Source organism: Protomyctophum bolini (assembly GCF_963924005.1).
Source record: "Protomyctophum bolini genome assembly, chromosome: 22".
Taxonomy (NCBI): domain Eukaryota; kingdom Metazoa; phylum Chordata; class Actinopteri; order Myctophiformes; family Myctophidae; genus Protomyctophum; species Protomyctophum bolini.
In genome coordinates this window covers 3,143,703-3,169,149 of record NC_137883.1, presented here as the reverse complement: position 1 = coordinate 3,169,149, position 25,447 = coordinate 3,143,703, and the positions used below count along the sequence as shown (strand labels likewise).

The window sequence follows — 25,447 nt, the reverse complement described above, 5'->3', positions numbered from 1 at the left end:
CACACGGGGGTCCACAAGGTGGACACTTCGGGTCTGCACCTAGTATGGTCTGCAGTGCTCTGCACGACCCTAAAATACACTGTCTGTTAAACTTGTTAAGATAAGACGAAGAGAAGAGCACCTGCTGTCAAAATGGATCCTTAAACTGTTGACTAAAGTTAAAGTAGGCTACAGCGACGATAGAAGACAAGACAGCAAGCTGCAAGCCACCAATCAGTGAGTGAGTAGCATGGGGCTGCAACAACAACGTGGGACCAGTGTCAGTGAGTGTGTACGTGTGTGTGTGTGTGTGTGTGTGTGTGTGTGTGTGTGCGTGCGCGTGTGTGCGTGTGTGTGTGTGTGTGTGTGTGCGCGCGTGCGCGTGTGCGTGTGTGTGTGTGTGTGTGTGTGTGTGTGTGTGATTGTTTCACTTTCAGCATGTCTAGAAAGAGAAAGGCTGATATCGTCTTTCATTCAAAATGCGGTATAGGCCTATTGTGTTTTCTAGTCTGCTGACCAAAATGCCAACAAATAAATAAATAGAGAAATAAATATAGGCTTAGATATTTATAGTACCAGTAGTAGGCACCAGGCAGTAGGCTTTGCAAGTTTGCATCGTGAGTTCTGTTGTGTGTTGCTAACTTGCTGCCATGGCAACTGCTGTGAAACACCTGCTGCTGCGGACGACTCACAGTCAGGACATATTCTTTAGATCTTGATTGGCTTCATTTATTTCTGAAGACGCAATTTAAACACCCTGGAGGTTAATGGAGGCCACAGGCAGCAGTTATAAAGGAGATATGAAAAATGGCAGGTAAAATAAAGACATTTTCAGAACCCCTTAAAGTAAAAGGCAATTCCCCAAATCTGCATGTTGTGGGGCAAGGGGGTTTGTGAGATGTATGCATGAGTATTGTTATAGACACACACACACACACACACACACACACACACACACACACACACACACACACACACACACACACACACACACACACACACACACACACACACCAACGTCTCTCTCTCTCTCTCTCTCTCTCTCTCTCTCTCTCTCTCTCTCTCTCTCTCTCTCTCTCTCTCTCTCAGGATGGAAGGAAAGGGAGAATACATGCTTCCCACAGGGACCAAGTATGTAGGAGAGATGAAAGATGGGATGTTCCACGGAAGAGGAGTTATGTACTTTTCAAATGGAAGTAAATATGAAGGAACCTGGGATAAGGGACTATCCAAACAGGTAGGGTGAGTGTGTGTGTGTGTGTGTATGTGTGTGTGTGTGTGTGACTGTGTGTGTGTGTGTGTGTGTGTGTGTGTGTGTGTGCGTGTGCGTGTGCGTGTGCGTGTGCGTGTGCGCGTGTGTGTGTGTGTGTGCGTGCATGCGTGCGTGTGAGAGAGAGAGAGAGAGAGAGAGAGAGAGAGAGAGAGAGAGAGAGAGAGAGAGAGAACGTGTGTGCATGACATGTGCGTGAAGGAGAGTGACAGAGAGAGAGAGAGAGACTGTAAGTGATCACATGCACACACACACACACACACACACACACACGCCTGAGTCTCAGTGTGTTTCACATTGGTTATAGTTTATATCACATCTGGTCCCCTTTAGTAATCACAGGCTGTTACTGTCGCAGTTATTAGGTTTCCGTACCTTTTCCTATTTCTGCATGTCCCACACACGCGTTCGTGTCTCGCTCTTGATGCAATCACTCATATGTGGCCCCGTGGCGCGCTGCGATAATGACCACTCCTATTATTATCATCATTTTAACTGTGGCTCAGTGCCGCACCGCACCGTGACCGCGGCTGCCAGATCTAGGCCAGTTGAATTCAGGCCGTGAAAACCATACCTCCAGTCGATGGATGCTATAGGCCAGTGTATGATTCTCAAGGGCCCTGCAGGGACACGATTAAGGCTCAAGGAGGCATGTTAACTTCAGGGCTATTTTAACGTTCGACCGCCATAGGATCTATTAATGTATTTATCGCGCATTGCCAATAAGGTTTTTTTTTCTCCCTTTCAACCCTTATTTTGAAGAGCTAAATATCCGCAACCGGGTGTTTCGATGACGTAAAATGCTGTGTGTGGTGTCTTGACGGGTTGTTGTTCTCTCGCTCGGTGGTGAAAAAACCCGACGGCGAGTATCACAGCAGCGCCTGCTGTCGGCCGTAACACCTTGTTTTCACCAGAAATGACATTCATTGCGCCGATTTGGAGATACAGGCCATTGAAAGCAGCACATAGAACGCAAGTGGATGCGCGCGCATCTTCTAACTGGCCACTAGCTGTCACACTTTACACTGGGATGCTAACGAGAGACAGCTATCGATGCGATGCAATCAAAACATGGATTAAAGAATATAAAGCCTAGAAAACGTAGGCTACGCTGTTGGCGGGCTGCCAGACTGAAATTAATCTACGCTTCTAGCGGGTTCCGTGGGCTTTCATGGCTCCACCCCTAAAGGGGAATGTGGTCAAGAAAACACCTGTAGAAATTGTTTGGCATAATACAATAGATGTTGTAGGGTACTGTAGGCTGAGGGGCCCACTGTATGAACAAGGCCGTCGGGATCAGGATTCGAAACGGCGGTATCACTATTACAGAGCCAAATCTCGAGGGGAGGCTGTGGCACAACCTAATTAGCAGATCTCCAAGATTCGCTATCCGCTGACCCATCCGTGGGGTCAGGCAGCGGTTCGAATCCCGGCTCCTCCTGTCTACATGTCGAAGTATCCTTGGGCAAGACACTGAGCCCCGCATTGCCTCCAGTGGTCGCCACCATTAGTGTGTGAAGTTGGGAAGTGAGAACGCTGGCGTCGACTGTTCGCAGCTTCACCTCCCAACCTCCCAATGCATGAATGAAATGAATGGACCATTGTGAAGCGCTTTGAGTAGGCATGTAGTGCATGGAAAAAGCGCTATAAAATTAAATTTGTTTTATCGTGTGTTTCCATGTGCTTATACTCACAAGGGGACACTCACCTTTGCTGATGGTCTGGAATTTCAGGAGAAGGACTGGGACTATTGTGACAGTTTTGACCGCCGTTTCCATTCTGAAATATGCAATGGACTCAAACCTGCAGGTGAGCGTTCATGCATGTGTTCATTCAGACAAGATTTCATCCTCTTGTACCGACACAAATCCTGCTCAACCCACACATAATTGTAGCAGCTTACTTGTTGACAATGAATTTAAACCCCCCCCCCCCCAAAAAAACAACATTGACCAAACTCTTACCTCCGCATATTACAAATCTAGCTTGTATATTCCACTGAATATGCAGCAAATCTGCTAACTATAATCTTCTCCTTAGAATAGAGATTATGCTTCAAAAAGCAAGGCCTTAGAAGGTCCTGCGTTCGATTCCCGCTCGGGACGCTGTGGCTGCTGGTGGCGTGTTTCCTCCTCCACGTCGTCAGTGCCCATACCCGAGGTGGGGTTTGGCGAAAGGGCCTTTCTGTGTGTTAGCATGTTCTCCCCGTGTCCCCTAGGGTAGGTACCCTCACATGTTCTCCCTGTGTCCCCTAGGGTAGGTACCCTCACATGTTCTCCCTGTGTCCCCTAGGGTAGGTACCCTCACATGTTCTCCCGTGTCCCCCTAGGGTAGGTACCCTCACATGTTCTCCCTGTGTCCCCTAGGGTAGGTACCCTCACATGTTCTCCCCGTGTCCCCTAGGGTAGGTACCCTCACATGTTCTCCCGTGTCCCCCTAGGGTAGGTACCCTCACATGTTCTCCCTGTGTCCCCTAGGGTAGGTACCCTCACATGTTCTCCCCGTGTCCCCTAGGGTAGGTACCCTCACATGTTCTCCCCGTGTCCCCTAGGGTAGGTACCCTCACATGTTCTCCCCGTGTCCCCTAGGGTAGGTACCCTCACAAGACATGCAGTAATCCTGGTCACTAAACTGCCCCCCTCTGGCCAGCCTGATGGAGGGGAAAGGAACTGGTTGGAAAAACGTGTTCCTTCCACGCGCTATGTCCAACCAGGGAAACTCCCCCCTGTCAGGTGTAAAGGAGCGACTTGGGCAATCAGGCATGAAGGAAGCATGAGTTCAAGTCCGTTGCTCTCCCCTTGTCCCCCATATATGGGGACTAGGTTGGCGGAGGGTGTGTAGAGCCCAGGATCACATTCGATAATTGTGACAGACTCCAGCAAAAAGTGCCTCAACTCGATTTTTACAGATTACAGATTTTTACAGATTATTAAAGTACAGAATGTATAGCTTTCATATGATGTATCATTCAATGAAATTGGACAATAATTGAAGGAGATATGACTCAGGGGTGAAAAATGGGTTAAAAAATCGTGGGGAAAAAAAAGCAGGCCCTGTTTTGTGGGGTTAATTTCATATGTTATGTCCATATAAGGCGAGTCCCAGCTGACTAACGTGGACCCTCCACCTGTCATCCCTGATGGCTGTTATGACTGTGGCGATGGCTTCTATGACCCCAGTTCCAGGGTCATCACTGCCTACGCGGGCCAATTCCTCAGAAATGCAGGTGAGACGGCACGTTTATTTTCATGTTATACAACCAGGCATGTAACGATTCACTCAAATGAAATCACCTTGGATTCGGACTTTGCTGAACTGGACTTGGACTTGTAGTTACTGTACCTGTAAGTGACTGCACTTAACTTAACTGCACGTAATTACCTTATACGTCGACGTCAGGCCTAAATGGGTTGAATCAAAAATAATGACAACATCATCATTTTTGTGTTTCCATGGAATACGCATAGGTAACTAAGTCATCTTTTATTGTGATATTTCTGTAATGGCAGGAAAAGGGACGGACACCAGAGCAACTGAGCAACCCCACTTACCCATGTCAAGGAATCCTTAATTGGTTTGTCAAATATAAACATATTTTTCTTGTGGTATACGGTAGTGGTCGTCACTCAGACAGTACGCAATTTGAATAGGTTTCCACGCTGTTCACTGAAGCGTTCTGTGCCTTTGATTTCAGGTGCACAGTAAAATAGTGAAATTACAGATTGTAACCAAATTGACCCATTGAACACGTTTGGAGTTACAAATTGAGGATTTTACCGTGTGGGCTACAACTGAAGTACTGTACTCACTGAAAGTAATTGATCAGTGTTAGTAGCTCTTATACTGACAACAAAAGGTTATTGAGTTAAAAAAACTAAACGATAGGAACAAATAAATGAGACCACATCTTGGCTTATTTTAATACATGCACCAATGAGAGCAAAGTCTAGGCATGTGGGAGGCATATTGATATCAAAGAACCTATGGAGTGATGTTAAATAGATTATCCCAGTATCCTCTGATGATAGATTGTTCATCTGATAAGCATACTTCTATATTGCAGTCATTTTAAAGCTTTTCTCTTTTCTTTTTTTTTTTCAAAAGTGGAAAATGCAAAACATATTTTTCCATCCATCAGGTGCCCAAAGTCGGAACTAGTGATTTGAAGGGAATATAGTCTGTCAGGTCTCCAGATAGGAATTCCCAAATTCCGGTGTCCCCTGCCAGTTTTTTCCCCCAACGCCCGATTTTGCATCATCAGACAATGTCGTGAATTACACAGAAGGTTATGACATTGATTGTTTGTGCGTGTGCGTGTGTGTGTGTGTGTGTGTGTGTGTGTGTGTGTGTGTGTGTGTGTGTGTGTGTGTGTGTGTGTGTGTGTGTGTGTGTGTGTGTGTGTGTGTGTGTGCGCGCCAGTAGGTGTGCAGGTTGAAGGGACCAATATGTGTACACAAATTTGAATTATTCTGATATATCATTTTTGTTCAAATGCCTGAAATTCTCCAGGCTACACCAGGCACTGGTCATTCTGGTCTCTGGCATCAGTAGGATTGCGTCCAGGTTTGTTGCATATAGTTTTGATGAAGGACAACATGCATGAAATAGTTTTAGAAGATTCTAAAACTAATTAAACTGTTAATCTCTATCTGTTACAATTGGCTGGCAGCCTTGCAGAATGTTGCAAGCTGCATGGTTTCATACCTTGCAATCCCTATTTTGTGCACGATCATTATGGCGTCAAAGATGTTCAAAAATCAAATCCATTCAAATGCAGAAGATCTTAAAGCATAACATGTCATGGCGTAGCACGTTGTAGATTGGCTAATTTCCCAGGGAACTGCGAAGAGATAGTACATTAAGGTTCAAGTTCTGAGCTTCATGTAGATCAGCTATTTCACTCATATACTTATTTATTTATTTTATTTATGGAATTTCTTAGATTTGTTGGTTGTTCAAAATGTATAAAACATTTTATTTAAAAAATAAATATATATACATTTTTAAATATATCTTTTAAAATGTATAGGAAAAGGAAATGGGATTTGAATTGGTCCGTGACTCAGTATTTGGGAACCAGTGGTATGTGGCTTAAGACTTAACCCATTCTGAACGGGAACCCATTTTGGTGTTAGCATCATGTTATGCTTTAGCTATTGAAAAATAGCAGATCTACAAGCTCATAGCGCGCCACCGAGTGGTGCGCTACGAGCTTGTAGGTCTGCTTTTTTTTTTTTATCGAAGAACGACTGACATTTTTAGAATCTGATCTCGGGTCAGAATGGGTTAATCAGACCAGTGTGTGTCCCAGTGGAAACCTCGTATGAATCTGATCTCAGGTCAGAATGGGTTAAGTGATTAAACATAGAACATTATCTTTATCTTCTATCTTTCATCATGGTCTGTAACAGAAAGGTTACACAAGCCCTCCAGCTTCATGTCTGGATAATAGGGTCTGCTTGGCTTCAAGGGCTTGCTTTAAAAAAAGAAAATAAATGTTTTTGGATGTGATTGTTGTTGCTGCTGATCGTTTGCTGCATTAAAAACAGGTACATTGTACATGACTCTTGGCGTATATATAGCTTTACATAATGATTGACTATAGCATGCCTGAGGCAGGAATGTGGTTTTGGACCCAGAGAACTATATAGTGTCTAGAATGTATCTATAGTTGCAACATAATACAGATTAGAATCCCTTATATTAATCAAGGTCGGATCCACAAAGGCAGGCAGATCTCATTTACATGTGCGTATAGAGATAGACAGAAACAGATGAGCAGACGCGCTTCCTCGCCAGATGTCATGAACATGTGTGAGAGGACAAAATATGTTTTGAGCTTCTTTTCCTCGCTGTGGGTTGTTCGTCGTCATCATCATCCTCATCATCACGGCTCTGGTATTGATCAGTGATATTGGAAAGGGAGACAAAGAGGGATATTTATTTCTATGTTGGAAAGAAAAGAAGGACGACCTGGTTCGAAACCGAGTCAAACGCAGGAAATATTGAATCCATCGTGTGTGTGTGTGTGTGTGTGTGTGTGTGTGTGTGTGTGTGTGCGTGTGTGGCTGCGTGCATGCACGTGTGTGCGTGCGTGCGTGCATGCGTGCGTGCGTGTTTTGAGTCAGTGTGGTGCATACGTTTGCATGTGTGCATGTGAGTGCTTCCATGGGCATGTGTGTGTGGGTGCAGACTGCACACGTGTGCATTTGTGTGCATTTGCGTGTGCGTGCGTGTGTGCGCATGCATTTGTGCGTGTGTACCGTCTTTGTTGTTCGAGTATATATATATATACGCTCCTCTAACGTTTTAATTCGCGCAGTCTCAGAGGAATGTTCCTGTTCTCCTGCATGCATTTATGTTCATCCATGAGAGCCGGTTGAAGAACACATTTGTCAGAGTGGGTGTGAAGACAGAATGTATTGCCTCATGGCTTCCGCCCAGGATGAGAGAGAGGCAGAGCAGGAGTCCTGCTAACGCTGGCGGGACACAGTCAGCCATGGGGAGGGAGCCGGCCACCCGCCCAGAGGGGCCGTTAATTGTTGTCTTTTAACTTCCTTTTTTTATCCCACGATTTTGTAACCCATTTTTCACCCCTCTGTCATTTATCTAATGTGATCCTGGGCTCTATATACACACCCTCCGCCAGCCTAGTCCCCATTATATGGGGGACATGGGGAGAGCAACGGACTTGAACTCATGCTTCCTTCATGCCTATAAAGGGCAGTCCATACTCTCTCCGACCATCGAACTTTTCGTCGGAAAGCTCCGGTACAACTACAACATGACGTCACTCGCAACTTCTGAAACGCATTCCTCCGAATTTTTGTTCTGAAAGCTGCACTCCCAGATGTTGTGACTCGCCGAACTCTACTTCGGAGAAAAAAATTAAAGGCTGATCTTTCCGACGAAAAGTTTGGTGGTCGGAGACAGTATGGACTGCCCTTTAGTTGCTCCTTTACACCTGACAGGGGGGAGTGTCCCTGGTTCGACGTAGCGCGTGGAAGGAACACGTTATTCCAACCAGTTCCTTTCCCCTCCATCAGGCGCCCCGGCTGGCCAGGGGGAGGCAGTTTAGAGACCAGGATTACTGCATGTTTTTTGTGAGGGTACCTATACCCTAGGGCCTATAGGGGACACAGGAAGAACATGCAAACTCCACAGCTATTGAAAAATAGCAGATGTACAAGCTCATAGCGCGGCTATGAGCTGAGCTTTGATCTGCTATTTTAGAAAAATCTTGAAAATGTGGAGCAAATCTTTGCTTTAGCTATTGAAAAATAGCAGATCTACAAGCTCATAGCGCGCCACCGAGTGGCGCGCTACGAGCTTGTAGGTCTGCTATTTTTGAAAAATCGAAGAGCGACTGACATAGAAGACATTTTTAGAATCTGATCTCAGGTCAGAATGAAAACTGTCAGGATGTAGAAGGCATTTTTAGAATCTGATCTCAGGTCAGAATGGGTTAACTCAAATATTTGTTTCTGGGAACAACATATTTTCAGATGTGGATCGGAGGAGAAATACATATAATTCTGGGGGCTCCTTGACATGACTGTCAGGATTTAGAAGACATTTGTATATAGAATCGACCTTGGGTCTAACTGCGTCGAAATGCCGACCTCTGGGAGGAAAGGAGGAAGGAGCTGTGGAGGACAAGCAGGATTGGAACAGAGGGTCATGACTCATGACACAAAGAAGCCAAAGTCATATCAACTAAATGCAACATTGGGGTGTCTGGAATTGTTTTAACCCATTTAGACATCGAAATTTAAAAATAAAGTCTTCTAAATCCTGACTGTTTTCTGATATACCTATGTTTCTGTATCAGTGGTGCTCAATATTTCATGTCAAGGACCCCCAGAATTATCTGTATGTGGCCGTGGACCCCCCCCCCCCCCATCTGAAAATATGTTGTTCCGCAGGGACAACATATTTTCCCTGCGGACAATATGTTGACTTTACAGATAAATGTTATTGCTAGGCAATTTCAGACAAAACTTATAAGCGTATACTGCCGAGAGAATTGACCCATCGTTATATGTGCTGGAGACCATGGTTACCGTTGCTAACTCAAATAAACAACCTCGCTTGGCATTTGGCCAAGTAGCAAAACAATGGGGTCTGTCTACTGATATTATGTTACCCACGAGGCTATAGCTCATTTTTTTGGGGAGAGACAGACCGATTTTAATAAAATGGCGTGTATAGTGATGTGCTATGGAGGGATATATGGCCAGAGATTGTTCAAATGAAGAGCCTCTAACGGCGTATAGTGGAGGATATAATATGTTACATTTAGAAAGTACTGTTTTTCATAAACGGCAGGTTATGATTAAACGTCGCCTCCAGTTACACTTCAGAGGAAACATTTTCAGTTTATTACACTGCATCAGTCACTGTTTATTATATATATCCTCATATAAATTCCTTGTAGTTTGTTTAAATTTACAGCTACTGCAGGTTGTCTTTGTGGTATGTATACGTTTTCTTGGCTGAACTTAACACGAGTATGGCATAACACAGTTGTTCTCAACCCACATGGGTCAGGGACAGGAGTCACTGGGGGGACACGGGGAGAACATGTCAGGGTACCTACCCTAGAGGCAGTGTTGGGCAGTAGCTAGCTACAAGTAGCGAAGCTACATAGCTTACTACATTTATCAGTAGCTTGATGGTAGCTTCACTCCTTTTGAACCAAGTAGCGTTTTTTGTAGTGTAGCTATTTTTAGACCCAAGTAGTGACGTAGCTTTCAACAAAAGCTACAAAAGTTACAAATTGACTGTTAAATAAAGTTTTGTGGGGGGAAAAAATCCCTGGAAAGAAATCCATGATTGGTTGGTTTAGATAAGAAGAGTCTGACACAAACAAACAGACAGGCATTATCTAGTCCAGTTGTTCCCAAACTTTTTTGGACCAGTTACCCCTTTTGGGGTAGATATTTGTCCAGGTACCCCCTCATCCTCGCAACACGGATAACAATATATTTACAACCACAAGCAGTGTTTCCTGCAGGAAAAAGCTTTGGCATGGTGCTGGGCACAGGCCGCAATTTTGATTAATTAATTAATTTGATTCATTAATTAATAAGATTAATACATTAAGATTAATTTGTATTATTGCTCTTGTATTGCTATTGGAGACACTGGGGGGACACTGGGCAGGCACTGAGGAGGCACTGGGGAGACACTGGGGAGGCACTCAGGGGCACACTGGGGAGGCACTGGGAAGGCACTCTGGGGCACACTGGGGAGGCACTCGGGGGGACACTGTCTAAATGTATACGTCTAAATGTATACGTCTAAATGTAGACGTCTAAATGTATACGTCTAAATGTATAATAATAATAATAATACATTTTATTTATAAGGCGCCTTTCAAGGCACTCAAGGTCGCCGTACAGGTTAAAACAGTACAAGTTAAAAGCAGAACAGTTAAAAGCAGAACAAAAACACAGCTTGTATACAGACGTCTAAATGTAGACGTCTAAATGTGTACGTCTAAATGTAGACGTCTAAATGTAGACGTCTAAATGTGTACGTCTTCTCTTATGGGCGTCCCTGGCATATCTTTTCAAATGGGGGTCCACAGGCTAAGTAGTGTCAATTTGGGGGTCCTTGACATGAAAAAGTTTGGGAACCACTGCTTTAAACACTTTAGCACTTATGAACATGAACAAAATAGATGGGTCCCCCGACTCCCCCCTGCTCCCTCAGGTACCCCTGGGGGTCCCCGGACCCCACTTTGGGAACCACTGATCTAGTCTAAATCCCTGTCTCTCAGCTGGTGCGCAAATGGCTAGGCTGTGGCAATAATAATAATTTAAAAAAAGAACAAAAAATAACTAAAATCGTTCATTTTTTGGAACCATGAACTTTAGTTCAAAATGTTGAATTATGAACTGAATTAGTTCCTTTAAAAAAAATTAACTGTGAACTGAACTATAGTTAAAAAAAGAACTTTCCCAACACTGAACACATGAATCAGCCACACCGCAAGGTACATTAATACAAGTAAATGTGAAAAAGTTGACACCAAAAGCCAGACAGAGGGCTTGTTTCCAGTTTGTTTTTTAATAAACAACCAAACTCAGCATTTTTGCCTGCCTATTAGGCTATTTGTTCGGTGGAAACTTGATCATGAAGTTGATAAAAATATTTAAAAAAAAAGTAGTGTCCATGTAGCTAGCTACTTTTGCCATGTAGCTTATAGTGTAGCTTGCTATAATTATCTGGGGATAGCTTTGTTGTAGTTGAGCTATATTTAATAGAGAGTAACTGGTAGTGTAGCTTACTACATTTTCCAAGTAGCTTGCCCATCACTGCCTAGAGGACACGGGGAGAACATGTCAGGGTACCTACCCTAGGGGACACGGGGAGAACATGTCAGGGTACCTACCCTAGAGGACACGGGGAGAACATGTCAGGTTACCTACCCTAGAGGACACGGGGAGAACATGTGAGGGTACATACCCTAGGGGACACGGGGAGAACATGTCAGGTTACCTACCCTAGGGGACACGGGGAGAACATGTCAGGGTACCTACCCTAGAGGACACGGGGAGAACATGTCAGGGTACCTACCCTAGGGGACACGGGGAGAACATGTTAGGGTACCTACCCTAGGGGACATGGGGAGAACATGTCAGGGTACCTACCCTAGAGGACACGGGGAGAACATGCAAACTCCACACAGAAAGGCCCTTTGGGCACCCATTGCCAAATTGTTGAGAAAGAGGCACATATTGTGAAAATAGCCGCTCTACAAGCTCACAACAAGCTTGCAGTAGATCTGCTATTTTCACAATATGTATCTATGTAACCGAGTCAAACACATGTGATGCGGATGCCTCGACTCCGACAATGCCAAGTGCTTGTCAGGGGGGGGGGGGGTCCACTCCCCACTTCCCAGTTCAAATAGGATTATTTTGTGCAGGGGTCTTAAAATGGCATATATAGCAAAGCTCACTGTCCACAAGCTGTTGGCTTTACAGGTCAATGATTGGTTTCTCTCGTCCTGTGTATAAGTGTCACAATACTTGAACATGGACATGCTTGTAGAAAGGTTGGTATGGTATTTCAGTGACCAGGTGTTCAGATGTGAAATGGCAAATCCATTTAACCCATTTAGAACGTACGACGTGTGAGCACGTCATAACTAATCCAACCGACGGGTCCTGTCTACACTTTTTTTTTAGTTGGCCTCTCCTTCTGCACCATGCGCATGCGTGTTGTCGTTCACTTCCCTGTTTACCGTTCACAAAGAAAGGCTCGGCGCGCGTAATCTAAGGAGCTCTCCGTGGTTTTGACCAGATGGATATACTAAGCTCTTCATTCCTGACTTCAACAACATGCTCCTCTCGTTCAAAATTATGAAGCGAGCGATCATCAGCGACTTTTATCGTAATCTTAGCGAGGTAAGCAAGCTAAAATATGTCTCCCGGTTTTTTTTCCGGAATGGAAAGGGGGGGGGGACCTCGTGAAAAATACAAAAAGCTAAAAATGTCTTCCAAACACCAGTACATTTCTCATATCAACAAATGTCAACAAAGAAAGAGTCAGCATATTTAGAAATCCAGATTTAGTTCAACTTGACATTGCATGTTTTAGATGAAATATAGCAATATTAGACAAAGCCCTGCCCTTTTGGTGTTTTAAGCATTATGTTATACTTTAGCTATTGAAAAATAGCAGATCAAACAAGCTCATACGAGCTCACACGAGCTTGTAGATCTGCTATTTTTTTTAAATCGTGAAAATGGGCTGCAAATCTTTGAATATAGGTTTTTTTAACTAAAATCTTTGCTTCTGGGTGGTCCCTGGAGCAACATATATTTTCAGATGGGGGTCGGCGGGCCAATTACATATATTTTTGGGGGTACTTGACATGAAATAGTTTGAGAACGACTGACATATAGAAACATGGGTTTTTTCCCCCCAGAAAACTGTCATGATTTTAGAAGACATTTGTAGAATCGTTCCCATGGTCGAAAAGTAATCGATACAATCTTGAAATCAATTCTAACGGAATGGGTACAACCAATGAAGGGCTACAGATGGTGTAATGTGCCTTTTGGTAGCAGGACACACACTTTGGTATGAGTAACGTTCTGGGCGGTCTGCCAGGGGTCTTCATTACAGTAGAGTATACATGTGCTCTCCGGGGCCAGGGGTCTTCATTACAGTAGAGTACATGTGCTCTCCGGGGCCAGGGGTCTTCGTTACAGTAGAGTACATGTGCTCTCCGGGGCCAGGGGTCTTCATTACAGTAGAGTATACATGTGCTCTCCGGGGCCAGGGGTCTTCATTACAGTAGAGTATAAACATGTGCTCTTTCTCTTCATTACAACCTTGTTGGCAGTGATGGGCAAGCTACTTGGAAAATGTAGTAAGCTACACTACCAGTTACTCTCTATTAAATATAGCTCAACTACAACAAAGCTATCCCCAGATAATTATAGCAAGCTACACTATAAGCTACATGGCAAAAGTAGCTAGCTACATGGACACTACTTTTTTTTTTTAATATTTTTTATCAACTTCATGATCAAGTTTCCACCGAACAAATAGCCTAATAGGCAGGCAAAAATGCTGAGTTTGGTTGTTTATTAAAAAACAAACTGGAAACAAGCCCTCTGTCTGGCTTTTGGTGTCAACTTTTTCACATTTACTTGTATTAATGTACCTTGCGGTGTGGCTGATTCATGTTCACAGTAAAAAAAATGTAAAGGAACTAATTCAGTTCATAATTCAACATTTTGAACTAAAGTTCATGGTTCCAAAAAATTAACGATTTTAGGTATTTTTTGTTCTTTTTTAAAATTATTATTATTGCCACAGCCTAGCCATTTGCGCACCAGCTGAGAGACAGGGATTTAGACTAGAGCAGTGGTTCCCAAAGTGGGGTCCGGGGACCCCCAGGGGTACCTGAGGGAGTTCCAGGGGGGACCCATCTATTTTGTTAATGTTCATAAAGTGCTAAAGTGTTTAAAGCAGTGGTTCCCAAACTTTTTCATGTCAAGGACCCCCAAATTGACACTACATAGCCTGTGGACCCCCATTTGAAAAGATATGCCAGGGACCCCCATAAGAGAAGACGTACACATTTAGACGTCTACATTTAGACGTCTGTATACATTTAGACGTCTACATTTAGACGTATACATTTAGACGTATACATTTAGACAGTGTCCCCCCGAGTGCCTCCCCAGTGTGCCCCCCGAGTGCCTTCCCAGTGCCTCCCCAATGCCTCCCCAGTGTGCCCCCCGAGTGCCTTCCCAGTGTGCCCCTGAGTGCCTCCCCAGTGTCTACCCAGTGCCTCCTCAGTGCCTGCCCAGTGTCCCCCAGTGTCCCCCCAGTGTCTCCAATAGCAATACAAGAGCAATAATACAAATTAATCTTAATGTATTAATCTAATTAATTAATTAATTAATTAATCAAAATTGCGGCCTGTGCCCAGCACCATGCCAAAGCTTTTTCCTGCAGGAAACACTGCTTGTGGTTGTAAATATATTGTTATCCGTGTTGCGAGGATGAGGGGGTACCTGGAAAAATATCTACCCCAAAAGGGGTACCTGGTCCAAAAAAGTTTGGGAACACCTGGACTAGAGAATGCGGGTGGCCTGTTTGTTTGTGTCAGACTCTTCTTATCTAAACCAACCAATCATGGATTTCTTTCCAGGGATTTTTTCCCCCCACAAAACTTTATTTAACAGTAAATTTGTAACTTTGTAGCTTTTGTTGAAAGCTACTTCACTACTTGGGTCTAAAAATAGCTACACTACAAAAAACGCTACTTGGTTCAAAAGGAGTGAAGCTACCATCAAGCTACTGATAAATGTAGTAAGCTATGTAGCTTCGCTACTTGTAGCTAGCTACTGCCCAACACTGCTTGTTGGTTTATTTTTGTGTTGCACACCTGGGATGGATATCTCTCTACTAAAGCTTGATCCTTGGTGTTAAAAAAAAGATCACACCCGTGTGAACTGAGTGGTGCAACTCCCCTCCCCTCCTCTCCCCCCTCTCTCTCTCTCTCTCTCTCTCTCTCTCTCTCTCTCTCTCTCTCTCTCTCTCTCATTAGCTGCAGGCAACAGTGCAGCACTATCTATCTCTCTCTGTTTCTGGCACAACAGCGCCACTTTTGCCCCTACTGCTACTCATAGTCACATAATAATAATAATAATAATAATACAACTTTATTTGTATAGCACCTTTCATGACATGAAATGCAGCTCAAAGTGCTTTACAGAACAATGGAGAATAAAAGAAAAGCAAGGCAACGACATTAAAAAAACAAGCAGTAATGCAATACAGTGAGGACATGAATAACACAAAAAAAAAAAGATCAATTAAAAGCAATGTTGTGGAAGTGGGTCTTGAGCTGAGCTTTAAAAATTTCTACAGAGGCTGCCTGACGAAGGTACAGTTGGGAGCTTGTTCCATGCCGACGGCCCGTAGAAGCAAAGAGCTGCTTCCCCCGTATTTTTTTGTTGCCATTTCTTTAGGCAAAGCGAGCAGGCCAGCAGTGGAAGACCTTAGGGGGCGGTTTGGGACATATTTAGGCAGGCAGTCATGTAGGTAGGAAGGTTGAGAGCCATTGAGAGCTTTATAGACAAGTAAAATAATTTTTAAATCAATCCTAAAAACATAGGTTAACACTGTTCCTTGGAGTGGTTGCACCACTCAAAAAGAAAAATCACACCTGTGTGAACTGAGTGGTATTTGTTTGGTCGAAAATATTGTGTGTGTGATTTATCACGACAAGAGTTGGCTTCGTTCGACGCTTAAAAGGTCTTTAAATAAATACGTTTTGAAATGTCTATGGGAAAAATGCATTGGGATTCATTTCCTGGGCCTGGCGTCGTCATGAAAGGGGGCGGGACTGCGACGATCTATAGTCGATCACAGTACAGTGTCAGACAACACATGTGAAAAATATCAAAAGTACCAGATATACAAGTTTGAAACGTGGCTCAAATCGAAGTGTTTTGAGCTTGTAGATCTGCTACTTTTTCTGTATGAATTTGAATCCTGAAAAGTAACAGTTTTGTATACCGTTTCCAGAGACGACGTTATACATTAAGAAATCATATCAGCACATGTTAACGTTAACGTTAATGTATAACGTTAATGTATATAACGTTATACATTAGGAAATCATATATGTTCTTTTCAGCTAGCAACAAATATATAAAATTATACAACCCATTCTGGGCGAGAACCCCTTTTGGTTATAAGCATTATGTTATACTTTAGCTATTGAAAAATAGCAGACCTACAAGCTGGTAGCGCGGCGCTACCAGCTTGTAGGTCTGCTATTTTATGTGGTGCAAATCTTTGAATATATGATATTCTTTCAGAGCGAACGATTTTAACTCATATCTTTGCTTCGGAGAGGGGGGGGGGGGGGTGTCCCTGGAACAACCTATTTTCAGATGGGGGGGGGGGTCGGCGGCCAAATAATGTTTGGGGTCCTTGACATGTCAGGAAATATTGAGCACCACTGATACAGAAACATCAGAAGGATTTTTTTTTTTTATGTTGACGTCATGTCTAAAAAAAAAAATGGGTTTAAGGATGTAGGCCATGCAGGCCACAACATGGTCACTGTCGGGACGAGGTACTATAGAGGAAATGACCCGGCCCGGGGTCCAAGTTGCCTTAAGGGCAAGGCAGGAAGAAGAGAGAGGGAGGAAGTTCAGTAGGAATCTCCAGTAGCAGCCCCCCCCCCCCCGCCGCCCCTGGACACTGACTGCCCGGCATCTCATAGGGCGGACAAGAGGGTTTGAGTGAGTGTGTGAGTGCAGCAGTGTTGTTTTTATCGACTAAAACTACACGACAAAAAAATGTCCGCCGACTATATATATATACCTTTTTACACTGACGAAAACTAAATGAAAACTATATAAGCCACGTGATGACTGAAGCGGCTCAATGAGACTCAATGTATTGACCGTTTCGACAACGAATAAACACTAGACTAGAATGTTGGGAAGGGACTATATAGTGGACGAGAGATCCATAGTGTCATTTTGCACTTGGTTGCATGCTGGGAATAGCTGATCTACAAGCTGCGACGCGTTGTGAGCTTGTAGATCAGCTCATTTTCAGCAAGTGTAAAATCCATCATTTCGACGGCGTCAAGGCCCGCCGAAATACATTTTAGTCGACTTGAAATAGACTAACTGCGCTGAACATTCCAGGTGACTAAAATGTGACTGAAACTAAATGAAAACTTTTGACGAGACTATGACTATAAAACTAAAATCAAAATGTGCCGGCAAAAACAACACTGGAGTGCAAGCACATGTGTCAGGGTTAGGTGCATGGCATTGCATGGGGTTAGCGTGCTGTCTAATGTCCAATATTGTCCATAGCAGTTTCCCTGTCGTGATCAACTCATTCATGAGAGACTACATTTCTTTATAGACAGTGGTGGGCACATATTCTCTTGTTGATAGCATATACACCACTGTTATTATTTTTTCATTTTGAGGACCCCCCCCAGTTTTAAATGAATTTGGCAACAGACACCCTTTTGATATACGTTCTTAAAATACTTCCAGCGCCATTGCCGTTGATTAATGTCAATTGAAGCCAAATTTTGATACTAACGCTCTACCCATTCTGACCTGAGATCAGATTCATACGAGGTTTCCACTGGACACACACTGGTCTGAATAACCCATTCTGACCTGAGATCAGATTCTAAAAAATGTCAGTCGTTCTTCGATTTTTCAAAAATAGATAGATAATATTTTTCAATAGCTAAAGCATAACATGATGCCAACACCAAAATGGGTTCCCGGTCAGAATGGGTTAACGCCATTGCCGTTGATCAATGGCAATTGCGCTTTTATAGTGCATTCGATCGATCGAGCCATAATGCTATATACTTATGTTAGCCGGTTAGCTATAGCTGTGTTGTTAGCACAGCACTGGATCGTACATTTTAGATCGTCGTCGCCATAATAATCCCTTCTATCCGTTTCTTTCAATCGCCTGTATCTCCTATTCCTTGTTCCCAGATGGCATTTTTGGTCAAAACAGCGTTTCTTTGACGGCACAGAGCCGACGATGTGGAGCTCTCCAGTTTGAGCTCTCCCCGGGTTGGATTCACATTGTAAACAAGGCCTGTCTCGGGCCGGCTCCGTTGAGCGTCCTATAGGATAAGCTACTTCCGGTAGACTGGAACCGTGGCTTTTCAAAATAAGAGCTCGACTGGAAAGAATGCTGGCGTGAATTGGATCCTATATTTTTTCAATAAATGATAGCGCTGCAAAGGGTTCATGTCCACATGACCCTAATTTTACAGTCGACACTGTAAAATCCTCAGTGTTTAATTTTAATTCTGAGAATGTATATAGGAAAAAAATAAAGGGAAGCTCCGAGCATGCACACTCAGATCTGTTGCACAATCAATGTATTTATGTAGCAAGCTTTGGGTCTACTGACCTTCTTCAGGCAATTCTGAGAATGTACAAATGGAACCAAATGGACCTGTACATAAGGGTCCAACTCCAGATTGGAGTTACAGACCTGGAAATGTAATGTCCATTTGATTCCTTCCTAATATGAATCAAAATGGTTTACTACTACAGTGGAAGAAATGCACATGCCCCTCCTTTCCTTTCCATGCCGGTATAGGCAGCATTCAATAGGAGAATTATTAATTTTTCCGAAGTCTCTTGAACTTGGAACGTAGCATTTTGGCGTTGGACAAATTTGTTTAGAAATGTCTAAATGTCGTTTACACCGCATCTCCACTATAGCTAAAGAGTGTTGGTTTGCGTCCCAAAAATTGCTGATGTACAAGCTCTCAACGTGTCCCAGAGCTTGTACATCGGCTATTCTTTAACCAAACGTATACCCTCTTTCCGCTATTTTTGAACCAAAAGGGCCCTCTTACGGGATTCCAGCCCCCGCTGTATACAGAGGGAGTGTTAATCAAGCAGATTTCTCTTTAAAATCATTACAGTCAACATGAAATAAATGTTGACTGAATGTTGAAATGATTTCCAACCACTCTCTATAATCTTCTATAACGCTTCGGAGAGACATCATTGTGCGGTCTATTTATTTCATTGTCATCATAGCTGTGATGTTTTAGCTGGAATTTGGCAGCATAATAATTAGCTTTGCATTAAAAAAAAAACTATGCTGGAAAAGGAAAACAAAGGGGGAAACGATAGGGTGCAGCTGCACAACCAAATCAGCACAGAACACGCACGCGTGCACGCACACACACACACACACAGCAGTGCACGCAGCGGACCACAATGAACTACTGAAACAAGTAAACATCAGTGCATGCATGCAGATCCGCACGCACACACACACACACACACACACACACACACACACACACACACACACACTTGGTTCTGTTTTATCGCTCTCCTCCCTTTGGCAACAAGCAGCAGCTAGTGTTCAGCAGCAGAGCCAGAGAGTATTGCCATATTGTTTGTAGCATTTTCCTGTTTCTGGAATAACCCACTTCCCCTTTGGATCTCCTCCACACACACACACACACACACACACACACACACACACACACACACACACACACACACACACACACACACACACACACACAGACAGCGTTCCACTTTCAAAACATGCCTCCATGCCAAGGAAAACACCCCTAGTGACCAAACCAAACCATGACCCCTCCCTCGGTCCCCGCAGTCCCACTGAGGGTGGTTCACACACACACACACACACACACACGCGCGCGCACGCACATGCGCGCACACGCACGCACGCACACGCGCGCCGCACACAGACACACACACACACACACACAAACACAAATATCAACATGTGCTGGCGGGGGGGGTGAGTTACGTCAGCAGCACATATTCTTAAGTGTAGCCTTTTCAGTAGTATATATAAACCTGGCCAAGATTATTCATTTTATTATCCAAAAAAATTAAAAACTGTATACGTATAAATATATACAACTTTTATTTATTTCATTTGATTGTTTTTTCTTTATGAAATTATATGTATTTATTTATTATTATTATTTTATTTTTACAAAATGACAAATACAATGCACATTTGAATAATTATTTTGTGTCTACCATAAACAGCCCTCATTCATAAAGTCAAGCTTGCATTTCTATAATGTCACCGTCGGTCACCAACACAACACCCAGACATGGAACCTGCGCTAAATTAACCCATTTAATATTGGACAGGGGGGGGAAAAGTCTCTTCAGCACTTTTCTCATTCGAGAATCATTTTTTTGGTCGACCGACACCGTTGATCTGTTGTGTTACGAGTATATATTCACCCATTTAGACCTGAGGCAGATTCTAAAATAAATTGCTTCTAAATCCTAACATGTTTCTATAGGACCCCCAGAATTATTTTTATTTGGCCGCCAACCCCCATCTGAAAATATGTTGTTCCGAAAAAATAGCAGATCTTACAAGCTCGTATAGCGCATGAGCACTTGGTGCTGCCAAGCTATGAGCTTGTAGATCTGCTATTTTTTCAATAGCTATATAACATAATGCTTAAAAAACTCCAAAGGGGGTTCCCGTCCTGAATATTATTTATATGTTTTGGTTTAAATTGGGTGTATAGACCGTCGCAGTCCCGCCCCCTTTCATGACGTCGCCGTCCCGCCCCCTTTCATGGCGACGCCAGGCCCAGGAAATTAATCCCAATGCATTTTTCCCCGTAGACATTTCACAAAGTATTCACTTAAAGACCTTTTAAGCGTCGTACGAAGCCAACTCGAGTCGTGACAAATCATGACAACAAAACACAATATTTTGGACCAAACAAATAATAAAAACAACAAAAAAAGTGTCGTATATAACCTGCCGTTTTTTTCCGACTTTCTAATTATTTGTTTGGCCCAAAACATTGTGTTTATTGTCATGATTTGTCACGACAAGAGTTGGCTTTGTCCGCGGCGTAAACATCTTTAAATAAATACTCTCTGAAAAGTCTATGAGGAAAATGAACAGGGATTTCTTTTCCGGGACTGCGACGCTCTATATCGAACCAGACAATGTGTCACAGCTCCAATACAACTATACACACGTTGGTCTCCCATTCACTATGTCAATGGATAAACATCAACATTTGTTCCGTTTAGTCACATCATCAAGAGGAGAATATAGAGGTTATCTTCTTATTTAATTCATTCATAATTAATAATCCTTCCTGTTGTTCCCCCCCATGCATGTGCAGATTGAATAATGCACTTATATGCCACTCTTCACTTATGGAAGCTATATGCAAATACTAAAAAGCGTGTGTGTGTGTGTGTGTGTGTGTGTGTGTGTGTGTGTGTGTGCGCGCGCGACTGTGCGTGCGTGCGTGAGTGCGTGTGACTCTATGAGACTCCTTGTGTGTGTGTGAGAGTGTTAACTTGCTGCCATTAGGTTGGAAGGAAACACTTTCCCCTCCGAGTGTATTTAAAGGATTAAGATAAACAGGTCTTAACAAGGTGCCATTATCGCTTCCACTCTCTCTCTCTCTCTCTCTCTCTCTCTCTCTCTCTCTCTCTCTCTCTCTCTCTCTCTCTCTCTCTCCTGTGTACGATGCATAAAGGCCCTTCGCGCAGATTATTACACTTTAGACATGCTATTCTCAAACATCATTTAATTTCAAGGACCCCCAGTTTGATATGCATGAGACCACGGATGGAGCCACTTTTTACCCCCATCTCAAAATATGTTAATGTTCCAGACCTTATTTGGCCTGCGGGCTGGAAACTAATCAAAACTGCAGGCATTTAATATTCAGCCACCTGTTCCTGTATATTCTCAAATAAACGTTCTTGTTCATCCTCGAGGGGCAAGAAGTTATATACGGCAAATATAAAAAGGAATGTTTAAATCTTCATAGCGTCTGAAATAAAGATTGATTACTATCATTACTCCGGCACTTATACGGTCGGTCAGCGTCTCTTGGTTGGTCACGTGTTGTATATATGCAGACATGGACATTCGTTTCACAATATGAGGAAAGAAATATGTCTTCTTTCGACGACCCCTCGTTGTAATCTCGTAAAGGATGGAACAATAATGGGGCAGGGTGGACGGACGCCGGTATTCATACACCGCCGCACGACGACGACAAAAAAGCAGGCTTAGGAGGAGCAGTGTTTATTTTGTCGACGACCCTTTTTCACTGCCGAAAAGTAAATGGAAACCAAATGAAAACTAAGCTGACGACTAAAACTAAGACTAAATATATTGACGATTCTGTCGACAAATAAACACTCGACTAAAATGTTAGGAAGCGGGGACTATAGTGGACAAGAGACCCTAAGTCATTTTACACTTGGTTGCATGCGGGAAAATAGCAGATCGGCTTTTTTCAGCAAGTGTAAAAATCGGTCATTTGGACAGCGTCAAGACCCGCCAAGATACATTTCAGTCGACCGTATGACTGTAGACTCAGTCGACTGAAATCTCATGACATTTAGTGGACTAAAACTATAGGCTAACACTAAACACATTCCAGGTGACTAAAATGTGACTGAAACTGAATGAAAACGTATTCAAAATATAGACTAAAACCGAAAATCGAAATGTGCTGCCTTAAAACAACACGGCTTCGGGAGGAGACAAAGACATGGTGGAACTGTCTCATGGCCAGCTGCTTGAGCCTTATATAGGACCAGTTTGAGACTGCCCTCTAAAATTTAAATGTAACCCCTCTCCCCAATCCCCCACCTCTGCCCGCGGGGAGGCAGGTATGAAGTGGGCGAGTGGAGAAAAGAGAGAGGCGGCGTTGAAGAGGCTGTTATAGTAGCCGTCACTGGCAAATTACACACAATCAACACCAGAGCATGAGACCTATATATGCTTCACTACAATGGAGGCCCTCGCGCCGTCCAACCTGGGGGGGGGGGGGGGGGGGCAAGACGCTCAAGTGCATGCAGCTGCGTTCGCTCCAAGAGAAGGCTTTACTTCCCCTCCTGCTCTGCAATTAGCTACTCATTTTAGTTTTAACTATCAAAGAAAAAATGTTTATTATCAGGGCTCCCCTCAAAACAGCCCTTAAAAAATGGCATTCATTTTGGGGGTTATTATTTATTGGGTGTCTGAAGTGGCTCCCCCAGAAGTTATTTTCTCCTAATTGTCTCCCTATACCTTGATTTGACAAATTTTCCCCCGAGGCTTGAATGGCACTCGAGCGTTTTCAGCTCCGCAGCAGCCAAATGACCTCTGGGTGAATTGTGTCTATATACGGCTATACTGACTGATTGAAACATTTCAGATTAAGTGAATGCCTCAGAAGCTGGTTAGTGGTTATTATAGTCTGCCCTATACACACGTACAATGAAAACATTCTAATAACTGTGACGGTTTTATCATCCCTGGCGTCAAGTTAGAATTTAACCCATTTTGGGCGGGAACACCTTTTGGTGTTTTAAGCATTATGTTATGCTTTAGCTACGAGCTTGTATAGGTCTGCATTGAAAATGTGGCGCAAGTCTTTGAATATATATTCTTTCAGAGCGAACGTTTTTAAACTTCTAGGGGGGTTTCCTAGAACAACATATTTCCAGATGGTGGTCCACGGCCAAATACAGATAATTCTGGGGGTCCGTGACATGAAAAAGGTTGACAAACAGAGGTTTTTCAGAAGAAAAAAAATCGCGCAGGTCGTAATGGGTTAAGTGAATGACGCTGGTTAGTGGTTATTTATAGTCTGCCCTATATACACGTACAATGAAAACATTCTAATAACTGACGGTTTTGTTTTTCATTCCTGGCGTCAAGTTCGAATTTAATCTAATTTTATTAACTATATTTCTGAACTGTTAATGACCGCATGAACATGAGTGGATAGTGTGAACTGTTCCATATATATGAATTTAAATGTGTTCCCTCCTAGATGACCATGAACATGAGTGGATAGTGCGCACCTGTCGAAAAGCCTGGGATGAAGTGGTTGGTTATAACCCTGACATCCAGAACAAATAGAAGAAGCCTTTCCAGTGGAAAATGGACATGAAGACTCAAGTATAACGTTTAATAAAATGACTTTGCACACAAACAGTTTAAGAAATCTTTATAAATGTTTGTGTATTTTTGTATTTTTTCGTGTCAGAATCATTTTGATGGGGGGGGGGGGGGGGGGATATATATCTAAGCCTATATGCAAATGTATATTGCCACTATTTGCCACTATGAATGAGTTCTGTCATTTGAGTAGTATGGATAATAAGGGATTAACCTCAAACTAATTGCAACAGAAACTCTTTCAACTTATTTTGTTTCATAAATGTGTTAGTTACTTACTTATTTAGCGTGCTGTGTGTGTGTGTGTGTGTGTGTGTGTGTGTGTGTGTGTGTGTGCGTGTGTGTGTGCGTGTGCGTGCGTGCGTGCGTGCGTGCGTGCGTGCGTGCATGCAAGCTCACGCGCATACGTATATATTTAAGCTTAAATGATGTTTGCTATTTATTTACTTATACAGCAAGTTTGGCATTAACCTTTGTTTTGCATTCATTAACTTGAAATGGTTTCTCGATCTATTTAGATGTGTGTGCTTTCTCAGCCAAATCAGGCAAACTCATCAGTATTAATTTGGTCCCATTTGTATACAATATCAAAGTTTAACACTAAATTAACACTCAGGATAAGTGATTTGCGTCACATTTTCACGATAAAAAAAAAAATAGCCTTAGACTTAGGATCTCTTGTCCACTATAGTCCCCGCTTCCTAACATTTTAGTCGAGTGTTTATTCGTCGACAAAATCGTCAATATATTTAGTCTTAGTTTTAGTCGTCAGCTTAGTTTTCATTTGGTTTCCATTTACTTTTCGGCAGTGAAAAAGGGTCGTCGACAAAATAAACACTGCTCCTAAAAATAGCTAACCGTAAGTATAACGTAATGCTTAAAACACCAAATAATAAGTGAAACCACCTCTTTATTGCCCATGTATGCAGGCATATATATATACTGCATAAAATACAGTGTAAGTGTGTATAATATTTAGTATGTCGCTTTATCGTGGAAACAAATAGTGCTCTGTATAGTCCTGTATAGACTCTGTAAAGGCCTGCTAGATTATTATTCGTATGATTTGATGTTCCTAATATACAGTAAGCCTATATTAGTTTCATATATCTTTATAGTTCTATATACTGTCTTACTTTGTGGCGCTCTATTCGTGAGAACCCAGAGCACATCTGATCAGGCTGGTTTGTGTTCAGATTA

At 43.0% G+C, this 25,447-nt stretch overlaps 1 protein-coding gene across 1 annotated transcript; it reads left to right on the top strand.

Annotated features, from left to right (window-relative positions):
- Positions 1-52: 52 nt before the first annotated feature.
- morn5 (MORN repeat containing 5) lies at positions 53-24,233 on the top strand. Its single transcript, XM_080756246.1, has 5 exons — positions 53-220; positions 1,069-1,216; positions 2,947-3,058; positions 4,344-4,475; positions 24,120-24,233. Exons 2-5 carry the CDS (start codon positions 1,070-1,072, stop codon positions 24,206-24,208), a joined length of 480 nt encoding a protein of 159 aa, XP_080612372.1. The 5' UTR covers positions 53-220; position 1,069; the 3' UTR covers positions 24,209-24,233.
- The last annotated feature ends 1,214 nt before the right edge of the window (positions 24,234-25,447 follow it).